The sequence below is a fragment of the Pangasianodon hypophthalmus genome, chromosome 22, assembly GCF_027358585.1.
Source record: "Pangasianodon hypophthalmus isolate fPanHyp1 chromosome 22, fPanHyp1.pri, whole genome shotgun sequence".
Taxonomy (NCBI): Eukaryota; Metazoa; Chordata; class Actinopteri; order Siluriformes; family Pangasiidae; genus Pangasianodon; species Pangasianodon hypophthalmus.
In genome coordinates, this window is record NC_069731.1 from 5,948,334 (window position 1) to 5,974,073 (window position 25,740).

At 38.2% G+C, this 25,740-nt stretch overlaps 1 protein-coding gene and 1 pseudogene across 2 annotated transcripts in view; one reads left to right on the top strand and one right to left on the bottom strand.

Annotated features, from left to right (window-relative positions):
- oxr1a (oxidation resistance 1a) overlaps positions 1-25,740 on the bottom strand; it is a 177,440-nt gene that overhangs the window by 136,300 nt on the left and 15,400 nt on the right. For both annotated transcript variants that reach the window (XM_026924549.3, XM_026924547.3), the window contains exon 2: positions 14,679-14,771. In XM_026924549.3, the coding sequence (XP_026780350.3) occupies positions 14,679-14,695 (17 nt within the window). In that variant the 5' untranslated portion in view covers positions 14,696-14,771. The remainder of the gene's footprint in view (positions 1-14,678; positions 14,772-25,740) is intronic.
- LOC113533109 (uncharacterized) lies at positions 21,635-21,744 on the top strand (annotated as a pseudogene).

Here is a 25,740-nt window from a genome sequence, read left to right on the forward strand (position 1 = left end):
ATACTCCCATATTATACACTGCAGCGTACTGTATACTCCCATATTATATACTGCAGCGTACTGTATACTCCCATATTATACACTGCAGCGTACTGTATACTCCCATATTATATACTGCAGCGTACTGTATACTCCCATATTATACACTGCAGCGTACTGTATACTCCCATATTATACACTGCAGCGTACTGTATACTCCCATATTATACACTGCAGCGTACTGTATACTCCCATATTATATACTGCAGCGTACTGCATACTCCCATATTATATACTGCAGCGTACTGTATACTCCCATATTATATACTGCAGCGTACTGTATACTCCCATATTATACACTGCAGCGTACTGTATACTCCCATATTATACACTGCAGCGTACTGTATACTCCCATATTATATACTGCAGCGTACTGTATACTCCCATATTATACACTGCAGCGTACTGTATACTCCCATATTATACACTGCAGCGTACTGTATACTCCCATATTATACACTGCAGCGTACTGTATACTCCCATATTATATACTGCAGCGTACTGTATAATCCCATATTATATACTGCAGCGTACTGTATACTCCCATATTATATACTGCAGCGTACTGTATACTCCCATATTATATACTGCAGCGTACTGCATACTCCCATATTATATACTGCAGCGTACTGTATACTCCCATATTATATACTGCAGCGTACTGCATACTCCCATATTATATACTGCAGCGTACTGCATACTCCCATATTATATACTGCAGCGTACTGCATACTCCCATATTATATACTGCAGCGTACTGCATACTCCCATATTATATACTGCAGCGTACTGTATACTCCCATATTATACACTGCAGCGTACTGTATACTCCCATATTATATACTGCAGCGAACTGTATACTCCCATATTATATACTGCAGCGTACTGTATACTCCCATATTATATACTGCAGCGTACTGTATACTCCCATATTATATACTGCAGCGTACTGTATACTCCCATATTATATACTGCAGCGTACTGTATAATCCCATATTATATACTGCAGCGTACTGCATACTCCCATATTATATACTGCAGCGTACTGCATACTCCCATATTATATACTGCAGCGTACTGTATAATCCCATATTATACACTGCAGCGTACTGTATACTCCCATATTATATACTGCAGCGTACTGCATACTCCCATATTATACACTGCAGCATACTGTATACTCCCATATAATATACTGCAGCAAATATTTCCATATTATATATTACAGAGTACACTTCCATATTTTATATTACATACTGCATTATATCCTTTATTATATACTGCAGCGTACTGCATACTCCCATATTATATACTGCAGCATACTGTATACTCCCATATTATACACTGCAGCGTACTGTATACTCCCATATTATACACTGCAGCATACTGTATACTCCCATATAATATACTGCAGCAAATATTTCCATATTATATATTACAGAGTACACTCCCATATTTTATATTACATACTGCATTATATCCTTTATTATATACTGCAGCATACTGTATACTCCCATATTATATACTGCAGCATATACTTCATATTATATACTGCGGCATACTGTATACTCCCATGTTATATACGGCAGCGTACTGTATACTCCATATTATATACTGCGGAATACTTCTGGTAAATACCCTGCAGCTGTGCAGATTTGAATTGGGGTTCAGCTAAGTGGAGAGAGGTAATGGTGGCTTTATTTCTGAGAGTGTACCAGACTGGTGGGCTACCCTGTCAGGAAGCATTTAGGCTCACTTCAATGCTCCTCAAGCCAAGCCTGAACTCTGTAGGAAGCCTGTGGGAGGTAGAAAAATACATGTATGGTATGGTGTTTGGTGCTTGTATGTACTTTTATGGAGCAGTAAGTCTTTGTGGCTATATGCGTGATTTATAGAAACGTCTATGACTTTATTCCCTTGTAAAAGGTATGCTACAAAAACTCAAAATTTCCTGAAGGATTTTTCTCCCACATTAATTCTTTTTTATTTTCTCCCAGGAGAAGTTATTAAGGCTCTTATGGCACCCCACAGGTTCTCTTAGCGGGCTCTGTTGTCTTTGCTGCGAGCATAATTAGTCCATAATACACAAACCATGAACAAGCAATTGAACAGCGCACGTAAAATCACTGAGTGGAAAACAGCCTTTATCTATTTGAAGGAAAACTATAAACAGTGCAGGTCCATTTTCACAGATTCAGTCATGGGTCCTTGAAGTCAGAGACACTAAAGAGGTGAATGATGAGTCTGGCTACAGATATCCACTCTCTGCCTCGGTTACATCACACACACACTCTGTCTCAAGGACATATGGGGTCAGTTAATGTTCACAGTTTCTGCTCGTTGTACTACACAAGAATCTTAAACAGGATAGTTTTCATTTTCATCTAAATCACTTTATTTACATCAATTAAACCCATTATTTCGATAAAAATATTATTCACTCCTCCCTAAACACACAAACTTAAAAGCAGTCTAAATGAAAATGCTACGTTGGATTATATGTCAGCTAGCTTCTATTAGCTATCTCAGCATTTCAGTATTTACAAATAAAACAAAAACAATTGTTGGGCAAGAGGAGTCAGGTATCTGGATCTAAGTTCTGCAAATTCTTCAAGTTTATTGAGTACTTTTAGGAAACCATGAAATAAATTGACAATTGTTTTATTAAACCGTGAAATAAATCGAAACCGTAAATCTTGTACCTTGTAATTTATATACATGTTAGCTCACAAAAAGACTGAATATAAAAAATATGTGTCTGGTTAAAAGATACAACGTGGATGGGACACCAGTCCCTTCCAGATTACCATGCACACCCACATTCACACACTCATTCACGTCTAGGAGCAATTTAGCCTAGCCATTTCCATCTACTGGCATGGTTTTGGGAGGAAACTGGAGAACCCAGTGGAAACCCACGCAGGGAACCCACTTGGGCAGAACATGCAAAACTCCACACGGACAGCAAACCGAGCTCAGGATCAAACTGAGGACCCTGGAGATGTGAGCTTATTATACTTCTTTATTAAAACTAAAAACAGATTCTCACTGAAAAGATCTACAAATGAGTCTGAACTTTAAGGCTAGGAAAGTGTTAGGATATGGATAATAAGAAGATATAATAAGAAGAAGAACCATGAGGAATAATAAGCAGGGTAATAAGCGTTTGAACGTGTACTTGAATAAGGTAACCTTTGATGATTGGGGCTTGAGGTACAGAAGGCCGGTGTCCTCACATACACTCACTGACCACTTTAAGAGGAAATGGGCAGTTGGAGAAAGACCAGTCTGTGCCCACTGTAGCCTCAGATCCCCGTTCGTGACTGATAGTAGAGGAACCTAAGGGGGTCTTCTGCTGTTGCAGCCTATCCGCCTCAAGGTTTGACATTGTTGTGCGTTCTGAGATGCTTTTCTGCTCACCATGGTTGTATTGAGTGGTTATTTGAATCAGCCTTCCTGTCATCTCAAACCAGACTGGCGATTCTCTTCTGACCTCTCTCAGAACTGTTGACCACTAGATGTTTTTTTTTTTTGTTTGTTTTTTGCACAATTACGTGTAAACCCTAGAGACTGTCTACGTGTAAAAATCCCAGGATATCAGCAGTTTCTGAAATACACAAACCAACCAATCTGGCATGAACAACCATGCCACAATCAACGTCATTTCTGCTCCATTCTGATGTTTGATGTGAACATTAACTGAAGCTCTTGACCTTCATCTGTATGATGTTATGCATTGTGCTGATGCCACATGATTGGATAACTTCATGAATGACCAGGTGTACAGTTGTTCCTAACGAAGTGTTTGATGACTGTACATTGTGCTATCGTATAATTATGTTTAAAACCTGAATGATCCCTCCTCCAATAAACCAGGCTTAAAACCTGACTCTCAAAATTCGATTCCCACAACCTCCCTTGACTATAATTAATCTCTGGATGCATCTCCCAGACTAATAACGTTGCATTTTTCATTACTGCATTTACACTTATTGATTTATCCAAGAGAATTCCAATCCAAACCATGCACAGGTCCAACAATCAGATTGCCACTGGTTTAAATGGATGCAGGCAAGAAATCAGCACATTCATGTTACTTCTCTGGTGGAAAAAAAAATGTACAGAAGCCATTCAAGATTGGTATGCATCCTTGTAGTTTGACACCAGGTTATTTCTTGACTCATAATCTGTTCCATCGTAAAATCCGCTGCGATTTAATATTCCAGGGATAAAAGGAACATTTCTGCAGAACTGACTGCTCCTTTTGAAGAGCCTTTCTTTCACAAAACCAATTATAAGCATGACAAACTCATTTCCATACACAGCTAGATAACTATGACGCACTGTAGCAAAAGGAAAACACATTCCCTATGTCATTATATAATAAATGTGAGAACCTGATCTTTTCTAATACTTCTAACTTCTATTTGATTGCCATGGTGGCTGGAAAACATATCAGACTTTCCTTTTCTGGAATCATTTGACCTTTAATTGACCTTGGCAACGGCTACTGTACCACGTAAAGCAATCTGAAAGAAATTAGATGGGAAATTGCCATATGTGAGGTGGTAACCCCAGGACACTAGAACTCTTGGCACAGTAATTCTTGGCATATGGAAGTGCTTCTTGCTGTTGAGTTTGCATGTAGTGACTCAAGTGTGAAAGTCGACCGGCCAACATACCGCCTCTGCGATTGTCGTAAACAAGCGGGCGCAAGTGCGAAAACGGTTCAGTAACTATTTAAAACCTACAGATGAGGGAGGGTAAAATGTCATATCAGATATTTCAACCATAATAAACAGAAAACAATGTAACACTTGACATTATTATTTCTAGTTATTTTATCATGACAACATGTTCGGTAACACTATTTGAAGGATAACTTCATAACAGATCCATAAGCAGCGGTGATGATAAATGATAAATTTATTAGCTAGGTTTGGTTGCCCGGGAACCTAAATGTCTATACTAAAAAGTTGTAGCTAATATAATGTAATACTGTATGGCGAGCTAGTTAGCTAGCTAAGTGCATTAACACAGACAAAGGGAAACAAACAAGTACGTATATGAATTCACGAGAAACAGATGATTATATAGTCCTTATCCCATGATTACAACCTGGGCAAAAACATTTCAGCTAAGAGCTGCAGTGTTCTCTCCACTCAAATCTAATTTTTGGCTAGCGTCTTCATTTGAAGCACCATCCTTATTTGTTGAATCAGGTCAGAGGAGAATGATCAGACTGGATTGACCTTACAGGAAGTCTACGATAGCTCAGATGAGCACTCTTTACAACAGTGGTGAGCAGAAAAGCATCTCAACATGTCAAAGTTTGAATGGAATGGGCTACAAAAGCAGAAAACCACATCAGGGTACAGGAACCTGAGGCAACAGTGGGCACAGGCTCACCGAAACGGAACAGGTGAAGACAGGAAAATATTATCTTAGCTACCATTTTTTATCATAGCCAGTTAAGTTTCTGGGAAACTAAAACTTGGAACTGTGTAGCACACTGGAGCTTCCTCTTGCCTTGTGGGCTAGATAATAAATTTATGATTTGTCCATTCTGGCAGAAAATTCACTTCCTGAGAACTTCCTAGAAGATTTCTTAAAGCTTATTAAATGTGTTGTTAGTAACAACAATATAACTAGCAAGATAAGGATTACAAATTACAGATGCAACAATTTTGAACAGTCCACACATTATGGTAATTGAGGCTTCTCGCATCTCCTTTTCTGTGTTTAATCTATCAGTCTTCCCTCTGTCACAAGATATTTGGCATGAGACTGACATATTGTATATACTCTAGCATTACTTTATTAAAGATTAGCAACAATAACAAGGGTCCTTATCTTCCAATACAGCATTACTCACATTTCTCAGCAGGGGAAGCGTGTAAAATGAAGAGTCAGTGATGAACAGTTACACTCTGAAAGATTCTGAAGGACAGGTTAAAAGCATTTGAACAGTAAACAGGGAAAGACGGTGGATTTGGCTGAACCTCCAGCCATGTACAGAGCTCACTTTGAAGTCAGAGATTAAGCCTCCTATATAATCCTGTACAAATTGACATCTAAGAAGTAGAGCAGAAAACGGAATCTCTGCCACAGGCCTGTACACAGGATGTGGTTCGAGATCAAGAGAGAGACAGAGAGACAGACAGATTTGTTAATACATCATGTCTCAAACTATCACATTTAAACTGAATGGTTCCTCCATATTTAGTGCTTTACCTCTGTTCTCCATCGCTCCTATATCAGTGCTCTCTCTCTCTCTCTCTCTTTCTCTCCTTTTTTCTCTGTCTCTCTCACTTTCACACATCTATTCCCCTCCTTCACTTTGTCTCTCTTTTTCTCTCAGTCTGTCTGTCTGTCTCTTTCTCTCTGCTTCTTTGTCTCTCTCTCATGCTGTCTCTCTGTCTCTCTCTCTCTCTGTCTGTCTCTGTCTCTCTCTTTGTGTCTCTCTCTGTCTCTTTGCTTCTCTGTCTCTCTCATTCCATCTCTGTGTCACCTGCCCTCTCTCAGTCTCTCTCACTGTCTTTCTCTCTGCCTCTTTCTTTTTTCTCTTTCTCACTCTTTGTGCCTCTCTCGGTCTCTCTGCCTGTCTCTCCATCTGTGTCTAGGTCTCTTTAGTTCTGTCTCTCTCTGCTTCAGTCCCAGTGTCTGTCTGTCTGTCTGTCGGTCTCTCTCTCTCTCTCTCTCCCTCTATAAAACACAAACTCCTCTGAGGCAATTTAGTCTCTAAGAAATTTCAATATAGGTCAGACTATCTCAATGCTCTGTTTAATTTGCAGCCTGTTCAAAATCCTTGCACGCTGTTATGGAGATGTGTGTCACAGTTGCCTTTTTATGGAGTCATATCCCATCTTCCTCTAGGACATAATGACGAGACGGACATAATGAGCTTGGCTTAAATGTTCAAGTTTAATAGCTTTAATATTGCTGGCGTTCAAAATAAGCAAACTCCATGACTAAATTGCATAATATATCGTATATGTTTATGTATGATGGTAAAAATATTGGACTGTTGTCAATTTTTTCCTCATTAGCCTTACACTTAAACTTTCGATACATTTATGTGAATGTGTATAACACTGTAATTGTTATATAGCCATGCTAACCTTTATGTAGTGATATAATTAATAGAGCATGCTCATACTGACCTCTGTGTGTATTGCACTGACCATTGAAATGCCTGCTTTTTTCTCCCACCGGGAAAGGAAATGGTTTGAGAAGCAAACAGTGTAGCCGACACCCCGACTTGCGTCAGGAGACAAGGAGTGGAGTAAAGACAACAGAGTGATGTAAGATTAAAGTTCTTGGAGTAAAAAAGCTGAGCTGATCATCCTCTTGGTGTGAGCTGCTAACGTCAGGGTCATCCGGTCAGCCGTCCACTGGCTACCGTGCGTGATCATGCTTTAATTCTTTATAAATTTGGTGTAAGGGGGGAAATGGTGTCAATTTCAGGTGTAACCAAATCAAATTTCCTTCTAGGCTTTTTCTACTACTACTCCCAATGTATCCCAATGACTACTAATGTAAGGAACTGCTCAACATCTTCTCACTACAATGAGACAACAGTGATGTGCCAATCTTTTTTTTCTTTTTAAATCAATCATTCCAACAACATATTAGTGTAAAAGGCATAAGTATTCCAATACATTTCTAACAATCTCTCAACGGTATAATTCGATTTTCATCTGGCAGAATTGAAATTGTGCAAATTTAATACATGCTCACCGGGTGTATTAATTTGCGCTTACAATTAATTTGCGCCATTCCTGAAGTAAATTTCAGGCTGCAGTAATTCATTTTTCTAGTAAATCAGAAACTTAGGAAATTTTGTGTGTTAAGTTTGCACATGCAAACCATTTTTTAAAACACAATGTTTTTATTCTGTAACTGTTTTGAAATAGGGATGGTTTATATTTACGAGTAAGGATTTTCAAAATCCATTGTTTAAGGTAAACAATCGATCATGGTGTTACATATAAACTAAAACCAACTTATGCATTACTGCGTATAGCATGCATTAACATGCCTTTATCAGCAATAACTTTAAAAACACAGCAGAAAGAAAAGTATTGTCACTATTTTGCCAAATAAAGACAAGTTCTGTTTTTATAAACAGAAACCTTTGGGAACTCTTGAGTCTCGCAAGATTATGTACATCGCACTTAAATATAAAGCCAAATGTAAATAAATTCACGGACATCTCTCTGAATCTGTGATGATACATTTGGAAGGAGTTGCATGATGCTTGTTGGCTGTCTAGGGAACAGGCATGCTGCCTGTGTGTATATATATATATATATATATATATATATATATATATATATATATATATATATATATATATATATATATATGCTTCATGAGGCTCTCAGGAGTGTTGCTATTCATTATCATGAGAGCCTGATGAAACATCATGAGAATGTTTGAACAACAAGCATTCTCAATGTAACACTGAAGGAGGTTCATTTTCATAAGAAAACCTCATAAGTGCATCCAGTGCTGATCGAGTTCAGATTCTCCAGGACGTCTAATCAAATTAATTCCAGCCGAACTCTTCTCTAAGCCTGATTATTCAAGGTAATCTTTACTGTCTCTGTGCAGCTCATGCCGTGTGGGCCATCTGCCATGTCTGTGCAACCTGAATCTTTTACATCACTACCTGACATACCAGTTGTTGAGGAAAAAACTTCCACATTTCCTACCAGCTTAGGTCTTGCAAACCACCATGGATACAGCATGTTCCTCCCTCCTCTCTCTCCCTCTCTGTCTATCTCATTACCAGGAATGGCTGGTAGAAATGCACTAGCAGGTCTAAGCCTTCTGTCTTTCAAAGATAAAAAGACATCAGGATAGCATAACATTTCATTTCCACATCACATTATTTGCTGGTAACAAACAGCTTAAAGCAGCTAACGAGTTGCGCAATCACTGGAAGATGGTGAATCCGAATACTAACAATGACACAGCCATCTATAGCCAGGAGCCACGGGGGCTAAATTGCTAATGGGATGGATGTCATACTCTCCCCCCTCATTATCACACTGAGACTAACCAATCACAGGCATCTATGAGCACATGTATGCAGAAGAGGGCAGACAGCACAGTGTTTTACGCCAACCTGTGATGCAGCATGAGCATCAGTTTGAAAAGATGTAGTTGGCTGGCTTCACGTGGCTCAGAGGAAGCACACGTTTGCTCCACCCTCCCTGGTTAGTAGCTGTCGTGTGATAGGTGAGCATTAGCTAGTGAAGTGTTAAGACCAAAAAAATGATTTTTGTGAAACCAGGTGCAACAGCACCACCAATGGTCATAAGAAAAATACACAGAATGGTATGAAGATACAGGGCTGAGACTTGCAGGAGATGGTTTGCTGGAGAAACTAAAAGGACAGATGGCAGAACTTTATGTTTAGTATTTTTTTATTTGAAAAATGATAAAACTTTTCTCTTTACCGTGTTTGATATTCAGAGGAATTCCGTCATGAACACTGTATAGCATTATAACCTTGAAATACTTAAAAAAATATATATATAAATCATAAATGTAGTTGTCTATCTGCCTTTAAAAGTGTGTGTGTGTGTAATAGTTTGCCCCATGTCATTCTTATTATGCTATTGATAAGACCTCGTGATATAATGCACTGATCAACCCTAATAGTTTCATTTTCAATCTATTGATAAATATTAGGTTTTATCCTCTCATCTAATATTACAACCACTGCTGAGTACCAAACAGCAGCACACACACTTGAGTCTGTAATCACACGGTAAAGGCGTTTCAGAACCCAATAATCAGCTTAATATTATATTAGAGTGGTGTATTACCAAACATAAGCATTCGAAATGCTCCCAGAATCTAGTCAGTTTCACCAAAAGCACACTCAAAAGTCCATTTCTATCCATTAACCATGTATCCACTGAGGCTTTTCAAAGCACCATGGGAACCGAACCATATGAGCGAGATGACAAGAAACAACTGATGGGAAAATGTTTATAGAGGATCTCATCTCTCAACTCCTCAAGAACGCTGTCAAGGTCGTTCTCTAATTGGACCAGCATGCCTTTCTAGGGGGTAAAAAGCCAAGCAAGTTTAGCAGCTCCTCAGGGGCTCACTTCCTCTCTCGCCTGCATACATAAATAACCAAGCACAAGTTGATTTCTGCTCATTTCAATCTCCACACGGATCTGTAGATCGCTCGGATCTGGTTAATTATACACAATGAAGATCAGAATTAGGAGGAACTCCCCACACGTACTTAACTTTCGACTGGCATATACAGCGTGCATATAAACGGTCTATGGACTGGCCAGTTTAGAATACATATAAACAGTTTATTAGGAATTCATACACACCGGTGAAAATATTTGTATTTAAACATGTGTGTCCATGCATCTCAAGTCAGCCGATGCCTGTTAAATCTGAAATATGATTGGCTCTGACTTTCTTCCTGTGAAACCCCAATGGACTCTGTGGTTCATGTTGTCCGTCATGCCACAAGCACACAGAAAACTCAAATTTTTATCCTCTCTAGTTACCGAGGGTGCCGGAGCACGGGTCCCGGATCATTCCGGTTTACGTTGACCCCTGTTTATATTAAGCACTGAAGCTAGAATCATTTTAGGGAAGAGTTTATGCGCGAGCCACAATGCCACAATGATGACGAACTCTCGATCTTGTTTTGTCAGAAGTGTTGATTCATGCTTTTTTAATAACAGCGACTCTGAGAGAAGGTAAATCACAGGTTTATATTAATGCACTAGCTCTAATACATTATTATATACACAGTGACAAAGACTTGTTTAGAGATGTGTCTATTTTTGGGACATGCACCTGTACGTGATGTGACGTCCCAGTTTAACTGAGGCTGCGTGCTGTCTAGTCGCACACGAAGCTCCCCATCTCTTAATCTTCTGCCTCCAAAGTCCCAATGAAGGCAAACAACCGCTTCATCGCCAGAGTTAAAGCAATCTTTATTTCTCTTCATTACTAATAATGACAAATCTATTCCAGATAGTAAGCTATGCCAGCTAGTAAGCTGATACGTGCTGGGACTGGTAAGCGTGCTATGATTACAGCGTGTGTGTGGCGTGAGAGATGGCATGGTATCACTTCTTCTTTTCTGATATCAATACTGATAGTGAAACCTTGCATATCAGCAGATATCGATAACCATCCAATAATTTTTGCATTAAAAAAACTAAGCTTTAAAATAATTTTTGACACTTAAAATAATAAGTAAAAATATAACAAAAATCAATTCTAACAAAAAAAAGTACAATCAGGTTGGAAAAATCTTTTACAAATCCAATTCTAATGTTTTCCATTTGTTACATGATTGGATTGAAATCATTCTTTTTTTCCTCCGATATCCGATCCGCCATATTTTGCTGCTATTGGCCTGATACCAATCCTGGGTATCAGATAAGTGCCATCTTTTTTTAATTTTTTTTTTATATCAGCACAAAAGTGGGTGCTCATGTAATTTCAGCCTAAGTATAGAGTAAAGAGACTTAAAACAACAACAACAACAACAACAACAACAACAAAAAACATAAGGCTTTCTGCAAGGAGAATGTTTGATAAACCTTTACGGAAGGAGTCTCCAGTGTCAACACTTTGTAATAATCATACGTAACACGCTTTTTATCTGTGATAAGTCCCTGTGAATGAGTTGTTACTACAGAAATATATCCATGTAAGTTATAAAAAATTAATCGACACTTTCCTGATTCGAGCAGACAACAATGCCAGGGTATAATGCACTGCAATATGTTTATGCTCTAACTTGTTCTCTTCTGTTTGCACGATAAATAAATCTTCACGCACAGCAATTTATATGAGTCTTGGATTCTCACAGTGTTTTCCTTTAACATATGTCATTTCCCCTGTAACAATCTGGCACTGTGTAGCACACGGTAAATTCCCATGACCTCAGCCTGCAGCTAATGAGTGCTGCTCTAATATCGTAACTGCTTCTCTGGTTGCAGTTTCTTCCAGGAGCGTGACAGCACGGTTGTCACCTGACAGACACACAGCTAGCTCAGCTAAGACATTTCCTCTTCCTGCGAGTTATAACTAGCATCCACTGCTGAGATAATAGCTTGAGCTGAGGGCAGAGGACGCATAACAAGAACATCCAACACGCGCCTTTGCCTCATTATGACTAAGCAACGGGAGAAGCCAGCGGGTCACGTGGCGCTGCAGGTGAGCTCAGAGATGGATTTCGGAGACAACAAGAGATAGCTGAGTCTCAATCTGAGTTTCAGAGGGGATAAAAGATAATGAGTTGGTAATAAGTTTAGTGCTTGGGGCTGCAGGGACTCAGTTTTGTGCCATTTTGGGATGTAAACACTGGTGAGTCTGATTAAAGCTGAGCTTATCTCCAGCACAGTGATTATACAAACCCCAGAGAATCAGGGTCTCTTATTTTTATGCAGGGAGAGGGTTTAGGGGAAAGTTGATGAGCAATTTAATGTAACATTGCTCTCATTAACTTTTCAAGGAGCGTGCATGAGTATAAACAATTAACCTGGGTGACAAAAATCCTTCCGTCCAGCAATAAAAAGCAGTGTATGGAAACAGAAAGCCCTAAATGAACTCCTTGCCAGGTCTGTAAGGCAGAGCATTTCAGGATTTATTACGCCCTGTCTCAGTTGCAGACTTCGTTCTGATATAATCGAACACAGAGCGTTGTTGGCTGTTGATCTGATTAAAGTTTTATGAAGGAGCATTAATTAAAGGTGCGGTCTGTGTGCTTAGGGGACGGCTCCGGTAACGCTCCATGATGAAGTGGGGCACGAGGTGTAAGCCAATATCAATAATAAACAACAACAACAACAAAGTCAGGACTTTCCTGAGGTTCCAGTAGTGCTTCTTCAGTAGCGCAGGCTTGTAATAAAAATATTAATCTAAAACTGAGTGAAAAAATGTAAATGTTAAAAATCTATATCTTCGAATATGAAATGAAATTATGTACTTCTCCTCTAATATAAATGTCTTGTTTTTAAAGTAAGAGTGCATATGTGCCAAAATGATTGACACCAAAGTATTTAAAATACATTTTTAAAGACTGTCATCCTTGGGGGAAAAATACTAAAATTAAATTGCTCTCTGTTGCCTTTGATAAAACGTGTAAAATACGATAAATCTCTTTGTCACCCATCACCATGAGGGAAAATATAGAGCTTTCAACACAAAAGAAATGGCTGGTGATTTGCACAAATAAGCTAATGGTAATCATGGTCATGCAAAAAACAGGTTTTAATCACCTAGAATCTTAATTAGAGACACTGCTCATCTCAAGGACCCAATTCTTATGGATAAAATTATGAACACCTTTTAAAGGGAGCTATAAGCATAGCAGATGACAGCTTGGTCAGACTATCTAAAAAATGTGATAAAATAACCTATATGCCATATTTCTCATTTATTTTAAATTAAAAATAAATGCCTTTTTACTCTTCTTCTTTTTTTTTATTTTTTATTTTTTTTTACTTTTTTTTCATTTTCAAACGGTCTCTTACTTTTAAGTTACTTCAAAGTAAAAAAAACAAACAAAAAAAAGAAACACCATTTCCTTCTTCAGTCCGCATTTTCTATCCCTGATTTTTTTAAGCTTAAAGGCAAGTGCTTTTTGTTAAAGGAACCTACTGAATACCCTGAAAATACATCCCTTTATTTATTATTGCTCAGTTTAATGAAGGCTACCAACAATTCTGCAGGTGACTGTGTGTTCAAATATCTGACCAGATATCTGAATCCATCTTTAACGTGATGTTTAAGAGTAACATGCTAACATCCATATAGAAAAACAAGGGAAATACAGGAGTGGAGCAGCATGTGAGCAAATGTTGTGCTGAATTCTAATTTGATTCCTCGTGTAAATCCACATCCTCCCACCACTGTTTTTCCTAAGCATGATGCATCCCCACAGGTTTAATTACCTCCCTGTGCTTGTCAGAACTTTAATGAACGTGTGTGATTTTGTTAGAAGACACACTTCAGTCTCGTGCACCGCAGTTGGTGGTATATTTGCTAGGTGATGACAATGCTGATTTGTGATCGGCTATTAAAAGTTTCAGGTTCAGCTGTTATAATGGACAGGTTTTTATGTTTAGACAGTCTTTATGTCAGTTATAACATGTATGTTTGCTGAGGAACCCATCTGTTTCTGTCTTTTCTCACAGTAAACAGATGTTACAGTATTTGTTGTGTTGCAGTATGAAGATTAAGACAGAGTAATGTATAGACAGTAATATTCAAGAAGGGTGTCATTTAGCAAAAACAATTATGAAACACATATCTCAATTACCTTACACTAGGTGACTAAAAGTAGAACATGGGACGCAGAACGTTTGAATGTGGATACTTCACAATTTCAAGGCAGTCCTAGACACTTAGACATTTGAAGAAAAGCCTATTTTCTGACCTGAAATCAACTGTGACTTCGTCTTCCTCCCAAACTCTGAATCACATCTGAAAATAACGCCTATGACTCAAATATCACTTTGAAATCTGCTGCATTAGTCTTTCCAAAAGGCCTGCCCAAGAGGTTTGTGACATTTCCTTCTTGCTTTCACGTATGTGCACAAGAAACAACACAAAAACAGTGATGTCACCCTGACCTTTTGGTGCTGAACATGTTGCCGATGTCTTCTCTCTCCAATACAGAAGCTTCCGGAAAGTCAGGAGGACAGGCTTTGCTTCAGGGAGCAGACCTGAAATATAGAGGAGAGAAAGTGGGAGGTGTTAAAAGTGGAAAGACCATCTTCGACAGCTTTTTTTGGGGTAACAATCACAGACAACAACAACAACAACAACAAAAAAAAAAGAGAATCAAATAGAATCTGACTAACTAACAAGAAAAGTAAAACATCCATACAGAGCTGGATGTTAGATGATGTTGACTGCTATTTGTGATGTGTTAACATTGCTAACAAGATAATCCAAGCAGGAAGAAAGGAAAAGAGAGAAAAAAAGATGAAAAAACCTAGCGTATATCAGTGGACGGGATGGAGCGATGCTAACAGCATAAACATATACATGCTTCATACATAAATGTATAAAAATGTATTGGTATCTGCATACATGTTTGGATTTATGAGTCTATAAACTTTCTTTATACAATTATTACAAACATTAGTATAAATGCATGTCCACACTGCAGTCTGGTCCACGTCCATGTCATACTGCACATATTAATAAAGTATATACAGTAAATATTTCATTTACTCAAAAGTGGTCTTTACACATTTAATACTAATGTGAAAGCAAATCATCAGAACAACTTCAGATCAACAGGAACAACAAAAAAAATACTCAAAATATTTTAAAAAATGAACGAAAATGATTAAGTACACTACAGAAAACACTAAATGGTGCATGTTTTACCCTGTGTTTTTATTATCGTACAACCTGTTAATCGACACAAAAATGGAAACTACTCGCCTTTTGGTTTTCTACTAGCTCACAAGAGGGAGGATTGCGACGCTACAAAAGAAGGTTCACCTAAATAAAATCCCCGGTTAATATTGTGAGGCGAAAATAACCACACATGTATGTCTTTCACATCCCATGTCCTTTCCCCTTCGGTGAATTGGATTTTAGCCAGGTTAATTATATTTGTGTTTGGTTTGAGTGTTGCTTTAGCTGAAAAAGCAGAAAAGTGTAGCTTTCATGCGTCTCCCTTGTCACCAGAACAAGCCGTAGTAAATGTTATGGACAAACCGTAGATGTTGTCACCTCTATGTACTGAATGCCGACAGATTACTCCTATTCCTGCTACTCCAATGCTCTCTAGCTCAGATCATCACAATCATGTAAGAGTCATCCCTTGTAGATAAACTTGCCCTAAACCCCAATGCTGGTACTCCTAATATTAAAAAAAAAAAAGGCAATAAAATTATTGGTAAAAATGTACAGGAGTACAACAAGAAAACAGTAAATAAATACACTACAGTGCAAGTATTAAAGACTAGAATATTTACTGGCTTTTACAGTAGATACAAAATATGTACAGTATATAAATTATTTACAACAAGCTTATAGACTTATTTGTTTATTTACGTATATCAGAAAGAAAGGGTTGAAAGTTTTGTTTTAATTCATTCAATTATGCAAATAAGGCAACAGATCATCAATAGAGCACTAATTTGCATTTTATATTTGCACGTATGACAAGTGCCAAGTCAAAACTACTCAGGATTTTAAAGAAAACCACTATGTTAATGTCTGGCTTCAAGATCGATCAATAAAATGTTGTCAGTAATTCTTCTGAAGGGAATGAAAATATGACTTTTGTAATGTAAAACATGTAATTTTAAGACAATGGCTGCTAGAAACCAATAAACTCTCTAAAACCAGTGGATATTTCAGGACAAACCATTACATCATGGTCTACATCATATTGTGTTTTAGGTGATAAGCTGTATAATGCTCAGTATGGAGAAAATTTAAAATCTAAAGATTTTTAAAAGCACACAAAAATACAGTATAGTATCTCAAAACAAGCATATAAGGGAAGTGGAAGTATGAAAAGTATAGATAACTTTTACTGTATAATAGTGATTTAAAAAAATGATTTTTGCTTGTGGTTGCCAGGGTTGTGTTTTTCCTGCCAAATTGTTATTTATATGTTAAATATAACATATAAATTGAATTAATATGCATATTAACATATAATATGCTTATTAAATATGCACAACATGACATTTTAGAAAACAAATTCTGGCTTGCTCTACCAATTAACCATAGTCTTCTGCTATATTTTTGCAACCAGGAGGCGTGTCTTACTCAGGGGTCTGTATCACCAACACTTTTGGGCTAGGTCTTTTTGTGCATTTTGGTGATGTAGTTACAGTGAAGATTTTGCTGAGATCCAACAACCAGGCCTTAAACTTCTAAAAGTAATTGCACTTGAGTGTGACTCAAAGGCTCTCCTTGTATTAACACGATCACTTCATGAAGTCTAGGAAAAATAAACTTCTCAGCGTGGGCCTTAATGATCAAAATTAGCTAGTTGAGTGATTCAATTTAGTGCATAATCACAATACAAATACGACCAATAATCTGGGGAGAAAATAACTATTATCTGTTCGAATCATTCGGTCATTCCTTATTTATTACCTGCAGCTTCATGTCAGCGTCATGTCTTTTTCCCCTTATCACCTTTTTCTTCAGTGTGCTGTTAGTGAGTACAAATCTGCATTTATATGTGAGCGAGTAAAGGCGTGTGTTAAAAGGTTATATCAGTTGCAGGGAGGAATGGTGTACATTATTAATGCACACATCCACAAGGTATAAACCCCCCACAGAAAGGGTTGAGGTCAGAGCATAAAGACAGCTTCAGCGTTGTGACTTGTTCGACTGTTCCGAGGATTTTGTTTTCTTTCCAGTGTATCCTCACTGCACAGGCTACAAAGCAGGGCGGTATGGAGAAACGGAGAGCAAGAGATACAGAAAAAAGTGTATGACGGCAAAGAGTGGAGGGATGAGGGGAGGAGGATGAAAACAGACAGAGTGAGATTAGGTGATGCTCTTTGTTTTCTGAAGACCTGCTGCACCTACACTCTCACTCAGTCCTGATTACTGAGTTTATTCTACTGACTCATCTCACAAAACGAAAACAGAGCTGCCTGTGCCATGCTTCTTTGGGATGCGCATAAAACATGAAATGTGACTGAGGCTATGAGTCAGCAGAGGAAGTGTTCAGTTGTGAACCTGCTTGAGATCTGATCTAACATTCATTTGTAGTCCGGTTTGGATTTGTAACCAGACTGGGGTCTAACATTCACATATAACCTGGTTGGAATCTGATCTAACATCCTTCTTCAACCTGATTGGGATCTGATCTGACATTCACATATAAACTGGATGAGATCTGATCTAACATTCACGTACGTCTTGGTGGGAATCTGATCTAACATCTTTCTATAACCTAGGTGGGATATGATCTAAAATCAGTCTATAAATCTGGTTGGGATCTGATCTAATGATCTGTGTATCTGTGTGTAAATCTGGTTGGGATCTGATCTAAAATCCCCATATAATCTGGTTGAGATCTGATCTAACATCTGTTTATAACCTAGGCCAGGATCTGAGCTAATAGCTGCATATATATACATATGTATAACCTGGCTGAGATCTGATCTAAAATCTAAGTATGACCTGGTTGCAATCTGATCTCACATTCTCATATCTTACATCATCCAAACTAGATCTCACTAACCAATGAGAGTAAATCACTGTTAAGCCCGCCCACATGAGAGGTTTGTGCCAGAATGGCGAAAGTAAACTTGCGGAGTGTAACTGAAAACTTAAATGAAAGCGTAAATGAAAACTCTGGCAGCGCATTCATGAACCATGATTTGCGAAAAGGAGGCTTTTTCTTCTCTCATTATATATTTTTCTCAGTTTCTTGAAAAGTTACACTCAATACTTTTGGCACAAATTTAATTCCATATGTTTAAACTAGATAGATTGGTGAAATAGTTAGATTTGATTGGTTGCAGTTTGAAATGCTGCCTACATCCTGCCAGCTAGCTATCCACTGTACGTTAGCTAGCCCAGTCTTTGCTCCAACAGCTAACCCTGTTTAAAATACTTCATTTTGTTCTTTTCTAAACTGGGAAGGTTGTGAATAATAGAAAGTAAATAGCTAACATGTATGACATATGAAGACACTGAAAAGACTCACAAATATTCCTTTTTCAATACAAATACAATATTGTGACAAAATCGTAATTGTTTGGTTATTGTTTCGTAATCGTAATTGTTTCGTAATTGCAGAGGTTAGTTCATCTTCGTATTTAATATTAACACATTGTCAACTTGAAAATTTGCTAAACCTCTTATCTTGAGTAGAAACAAAACTAAAAAGAACAACTAAAATCCAACAAATACACGAATCACTTGAACATACTGTTTTAAAGGCTTAAAAATATGATTCTCCTTTGCCTGTTTTGATCAAATTATTTAAATACACATAAACTGAAAATTTCTCTGCAGTGTCTGAATATGACATTTACACAGACATTCATAGATAGTGTGTTACTGTCCACACCTATTTTTAAATCAGTACATCAGAGATGTGTGGGAGGTAATGACAGGGGGAAAAAAATGAGCCTATGGAGAAATGGAAAGAAAATTAATCACAAGTGCTCTGGCAACTGCTGGGCAAAAAAAAAAAAAACCTCAGAAGCTTATATAAAACAGGTTCAAATCAGAGGCATTATTGTTCCTCTCATCTAATAAAATGACATCTGTTTTTTAAAATATCAAAATCAATCTGTGCCACTTGTTTGCTTATATTCCTGCAAGTACTTTTTTCTATAGGAACGTTTTCAAAAATGCACATTTATTTATGCTTCATCTAATTTGCATACTTAATGAAACCAAAAATATAATCTTGTAAATTTTTAGTTAACTATGAAGATGCTGTCAGGAGAAAGATTCTTACAGAAAATCATTTCTTTATTGTTTAATTTGAGAAAATTTTAATTAAAAAAATATTTTTTCCAGTAACATGAATGAAAGTAACATTTTGGGGAAATCTCTCAGTAATATCTTCCTAATTAGTGATAGGGATTATCATGTAAAATTTCATATATGCAGGTTATCTAGAAAACCAGATTTGGGGTTCTAAACATAGAAAAAAAATATTTTGAGGGGAAAAAATAGTTTTAAAAATACGATGTGGTTTCCACTCGTTAGTGTGGTTTATAAGGTTTATCAAGGAAATTGTCATGTACTGTATATCACAATGACACATAAATTAAGGTCATGTTTTTTTTTCTCCCAAGCTACAGTCATTTGTGACATAATTATCAATACATACATTATTTTTAATTAATCCACCTAGTCGTGGGAATGGGAATGAGTAACACGCACTACAGTTACAGCATCGATGTGTGTCATGTGACGGTGAAGTGCCTTACATTTAAACATACCAAATGAATAATTTTGTTTTGGAAACTCAACAGGAAGTATTGTTTAGTTTCTTTCTCTGGTTTTGGAAACTATGTGTCCGCCTGGCAACTACGATTAAAAAACGAATACCCTGGACACGAAATCTGCTTGTGAAGAATGTTCTTGATTACCATATAGTAAATATTATGTATTAATTTATTCTACACACTTGATGATAATGATCAGAGAGTGGGTGTGGTCTAATAGTCCTTGGAGCAGAAATAGAGGAAAAGCAAGCATGTTTCTGTGACAAATACACAGAAGTCTGACAGAGCTTTTTGTCTCCAACAAAAGGAGACAGAGTCTAACTCATTATTGCTACATTTTTACACTTAACTATCTTCGCACTAACACAGTAAGTGCCCATCTACAGCTAATGCTCAGAAGTGAAGCTCAGTATGACGTTGGGGAAGGACTCAAAAAGCACAGAACGCTTAAGCACAGAACGCTGATGGAATGGACTGTGGAGATAAATAGAAAATCAACAACAATAACCAGCAGAGAAGCTGAAGCCCAGCCACGGCCACCTGCAGAGCTTAAACTTAGATCAACTTGATCTACACCGAATACATCTGAAGAAATGAGCTCAAAAACAAACACTAGATTTGTCCATTTCCGTCTCAGTAGGGAGGATTTAATCATGGCTTGAATGACTACCGCGGTATGAGTCATCTACAGAGCGCTCTCTCTTTTGCTCTCTCTCTCTGTCTCACTTATTCAGAGAATGATTTAGATTTCTGCAGGACTTTTGTTTTCATCTCTATTTCCCTCCCTCCTCTTGCAGTCCTTGGCCCATGTTGAAGTAAGACACATTTCCCACGATAAGAGGCCACATTAGCCCTGCAAAAAACAATTATGGAAATTCTTCCTCGATTACAGTGGATGTGTACCGTACATCTTTCCTATGACATTTATCTCAGGATGTTCACAATTCTGTGACCTTCCACATAATCACTAAACATGTAATGTAAAGAAACGTCTGGCAACTATGTTGTCGTACATGCCAGACATGCAGTTCTGTAAAATAACTTTGTAAGCATTTTGAAATATCTGCTTGCCAAGCAGATGTCCTACCAAGTCTTGAATTTATATTACATTATATTATGCAACTCTTGCGGAATACAGCAAAAAGTAAGTATTTCTGGTTGCATCCCTGTTACATGCATAAAACATCTGCATTTTCTTGTCAGGAATGTCTTCATGAACCTAACAGGCCACTGACATGCTTTTAAAATTCTGAACCATTATGGAAAATTACTCTCAAAACAGGGATTCAAGGATGGATGCTGAGAGACAGTGTTTAGATCGGTGGGGTAGACCACTGGGATTGTTAATGCAGATGAGAAGATAAGTTGATGAGCACAAACGCCACTGCTGGAGACTGGTAACCCAAGTACCCAAAGATGTCTTTGGCACACAGCACTGAGAGGCACTAGATAGTCACCTCCTTCTGTCTAAACCATGAATTGGATTTTGAATTAGCAAATGTGTTTCTTGGTTTGTGAGACTTTTCAGTGACTGGAATTATTTAAGGCTATTCAGTTAAATGAGTCTTTCATGATGTGCTCAAATGTGCAGCCTGATCACGCAACACTTGCAATGTAAAACACTGTAAATCGCTTCTCGGCCTTTTGACTAAGATCAAGTGTAGTATCTGTTCTTATCAGTTTAATATCTGATATGTCCTTCATTCAAGGACTTTTCCATCCTGATGCCCTACTTCTGGTTAGAGGGGGCCTGAAGATTAGTGGGATTGCTGGGAATGGTGCCACTTGGGGGCTGTGGAAATGGCTTGGGGATCTCATATGGGGAGTTGTACTGTGATGGCTTGGGACTGCGATTGCTGTGGTGGCTTTGGGGCTGCGGTTGCCATGAGCAGCTTTGTACTCAGGACTCCATCAGTGAAAACTGTAATGAATTTACTGGTTACACAATTGCACTATTTGTCCATATAGTACACAGTTATAGAAGGGATTTATTTATAACTGCACTATCCGTTAGCACCCAGATGAGGATGGGTTCCCTTTTGAGTCTGGTTCCTCTTAAGTTTCTTCCTCATTTTGTCTCAGGGAGTTTTTTCTTGCCACCATCCCCTCTGGCTTGCTCATTAGGGATACATTTACATATTTACAATTTATTTTGGTTTAATTTAATTTGAATCTATTTATTTCTGTAAAGCTGCTTTGTGACAATGTCCATTGTTAAATGTGCTGTACAAATAAAACTGAACTGCATTGAATTAACACAGGAAATCTGAATGAGCCCAATGGGGACTCATTGAGGTCTGTGCATGGAAGTGACCATTACCAATTTGTTTTGAATAGCTCTAAAAGACTGAATCAATCACAAACTAAACATATATATCCATCACATTATTCAGGCAAAGTCAACACAACAGCAGATGGATGGAAATATGCAGGATATATAACTCAGGCAATGTTGGTGCCACCATAAAAACACTACACTACAACCACAGAACATTACAGTTGGTTGGTGTGAGATCAGGGCGTGCTTTCAGGGCATGTGTCACCAAAATTTAGGCATTCCTACTTGAAAATAGATGGTCTTTAACAGTTTTATCATCAACCACCACCAAACACATGGGTCTGCCCCTCAATAGTCCCAAAACAAATGGCTATACTGACTGTACAGAATTGGAGTCCCTACTACAAAAAATGGCAATAGAGTGCCAGACTGTATAAAATATACATTCTGATACAAAATAAGGAGGTAGAATCCACCTCATTCTGGATCTAAGAAGCCTAAATATAGCCTTAAAAGTCTTCTTAAATCAAATGGTATTTCAGGCACTACACATAATTCGAGAGGTGAACAAACCTGATTTGATTGTAACCATAGATCTGATAGATGCATTTCTGCATTTCAATGTGGAATACAGAAGATTTCTCCACTTTTAAATCAGCAGAGTAATGTACCCTTTCCTTTGGGTCAGCTTTGGCACCCAGGGACTGCAAAAAAGTGTGTGGGAGTCATTTTAAAGTCCATTCATTCCCAGGGTCTGTGCATACTCCCTTATCTGGACAAGTGAGAGCCTCGCTGCTGAACCACAAGTCCAGGGGGTGGAGCTGGACTTGATCCAAGTCATCCTAAAAGCCTAACCCCTAAACATAACCCACGAGATGCAGTACAACACAAACACAATAAACACAGCCTGAAACACACTGAGCTGTCACCACCCCCTGCACTTTTGCTTCAACTCTTCTCAGGTAGGGGAAACTGGATCAGGTCCAAATCCACCCATGGACTTCTGAGGTGTATGAAGGACGACTGGCTACAGAGTGGACAGACCCAGCAGGTAACAAGACAGACAAGTGTCCTGATCTCGCATGTGGGCTGTTGTGATTCTCATCCTCGGGATCAGCACTTATTGTGAGTACTGTCCCATCAGGATATGTTATGTACCCTCATGATGATGTTGATATATGGCTTCCAGTAGTTAATAAAGTTAAGAAATGAAACGTAGATAAATGTAGAATCAAGTCAATCAATCATGTATTTATGACAGAAATTTTGGATAAGTTGCAATTTACTTTGATATGAGCAATGGCTTCAAGAGAAATGTGGTCAAGATTTGAGAACAATAGTTAGGACATAGTAGATTAATCATGGGTAAGACTTAGATGGCAATGGATATGTAGTTTGTAAAGTAGAAGGAATATCTGCAAGTATTGTTTAAGATGCTGTATTTACGGCTGTAGGAGTATGAGGTCGAAGAGCAACTTCAAAGGAGACAAACTATAATTAGTAAACCTGAGGAAGCTTTGAACCATACAGGTGAGATGAGAAATGAGGTCATGGCTAATTGGTTGAAGGGGGTAGAAAAATACAAAGCACTCCTGACTGAGTCCAATGTGAAAAAGATTTGGGAACCACAAAGAGGGTGTCCATGCAAAAGCTGTCAGCAACACTGCAATTTCAAAAACCCAATCTATGAGTTCAAGCAAGCTTAAGAGTCAGAACCATAGAAGTGACGTCACAGCCAATTAATTGAAGTGGGTAGAATTTACTCAAAAACAAAACAAAAAATTGAAGGTTCATGAGTGGATTAACAGAAAACGTTCTGAGCTTGAATCCCAATGATGCCACAGCCATCTGCGGCTGGGAGTCCAAGATAGCAAAACTGGCCACGCTCTCTGGATGGTAAGGATGGCATTCTCTGTCCCTTATCATTCACAGCAACACTATCTAATCGTGGACATCTGTGAGCTCATGTATGCAGAAGATATAGCAAAATATATCTCAGAGCAATGCTGGTGCTGGCACCGACAATCAGAATTCAAATCCAGGTGATGATGGAGCTGGAAAAATACTCTTGAGCACCAATCACCACCAAACTTGAAAACGCTGATGCAACTGTTGAGATAAAGGAGTAGCCAAAGGAAGAGCAAGAACACCATAACCACTTCAACAATGAAGCATGTCTTTGTAAATACACTTAAAGTTTGTGGACACCTGACCATCACATCCAGATGTGTTTTTTGAACATCCTATTACAGATTAGTCCTCCTTCGCTGTTAAAATAACCTCCATGTGAAATGTGGCTGTGGGGATTTGCCCACAAGAGCATTAGTGAGGTCAGTCAATGATGTTGGGCAAAGAGGCCTGGCGCGTAGTCGGCATTTCAATTCATCCCAGTGGTATTTGGTGGGGTTGATGTCAGGGCTCTGTGCAGGCCACTTGCGTTCTTCCACTCCAACCTTGTCAAAGCATGTCTTTATGGACCTCCCTTTGTGCACAGGAGCACTGTCATGCTGGAATAGGTTTGGCCCCTTAGTTACAGTGAAGGGAAATTGTAATGCTACAGCATACAAAGACATTCTGTACAATTGTGTGCTTCCAAATTTGTGGCAACAGTTTCGGGAAGGCCCACATATGATGGTCATGGTCAAACATTTGGCCATACAGTGTACACTACTTCACCAGATAGGATTTACAAATGGTTAAATGAACTACGAAATGTTTATAGGCCACCTTTTAAAACAAGATGCATTTACCGCCTACATTCACAGGATGGTGTGAATATTTGTTCTCTCATCCTGAGAAGTCAGTACAGCTTAGACCTGGCTGTAATGGTTAACCAGATGGTTAATGTTGGTGATACTGAAGCAAAAGTTGCCAAGGAATATGGCACTCCAAAACTCACTTTCACAGAGGAAGAACAAGGATGAATATGAGAAACACATGCTGCTATAATCAAATAGATAAGATGGAACATTATTTCACAAAGATGTGGTTTGGTGTTATGAAAATAGACTGGTAGATCTTGAGTCACAGAAATACCTTGAGAATCGTGATATGATATTTTGGTCACGGCAAAATCTGCCGCTGAATCAATCATGTAAAGTTAATTTTAACTTCCAAACCCAAGCCAACCATGCAACAAGAACTGAACTTGTTGGACCAAAAGCTTTTCAAACTGCTATATCCAGACTTCCAGGTTGGTGTTCTTGGAGGCAGGCTACAGAAATAAAGCAATAACTATATGGCACCGAAGACATGATGAATGAATCAATGTTGGATAGGCAACCAATTCCTGTGCAGCACACACAAGATATCAGTCATTAAATGTTATTGGTTGCTTGGCAGTGCTATAAAACTAATCTTGGCTATTTGTCAAAATTATCAGTATAACCTGCTTTGCACTGATCTGGACCTCAGTGACGCTCCAGTTTACTGCTTTGCAATCAAATTGCTCATTGA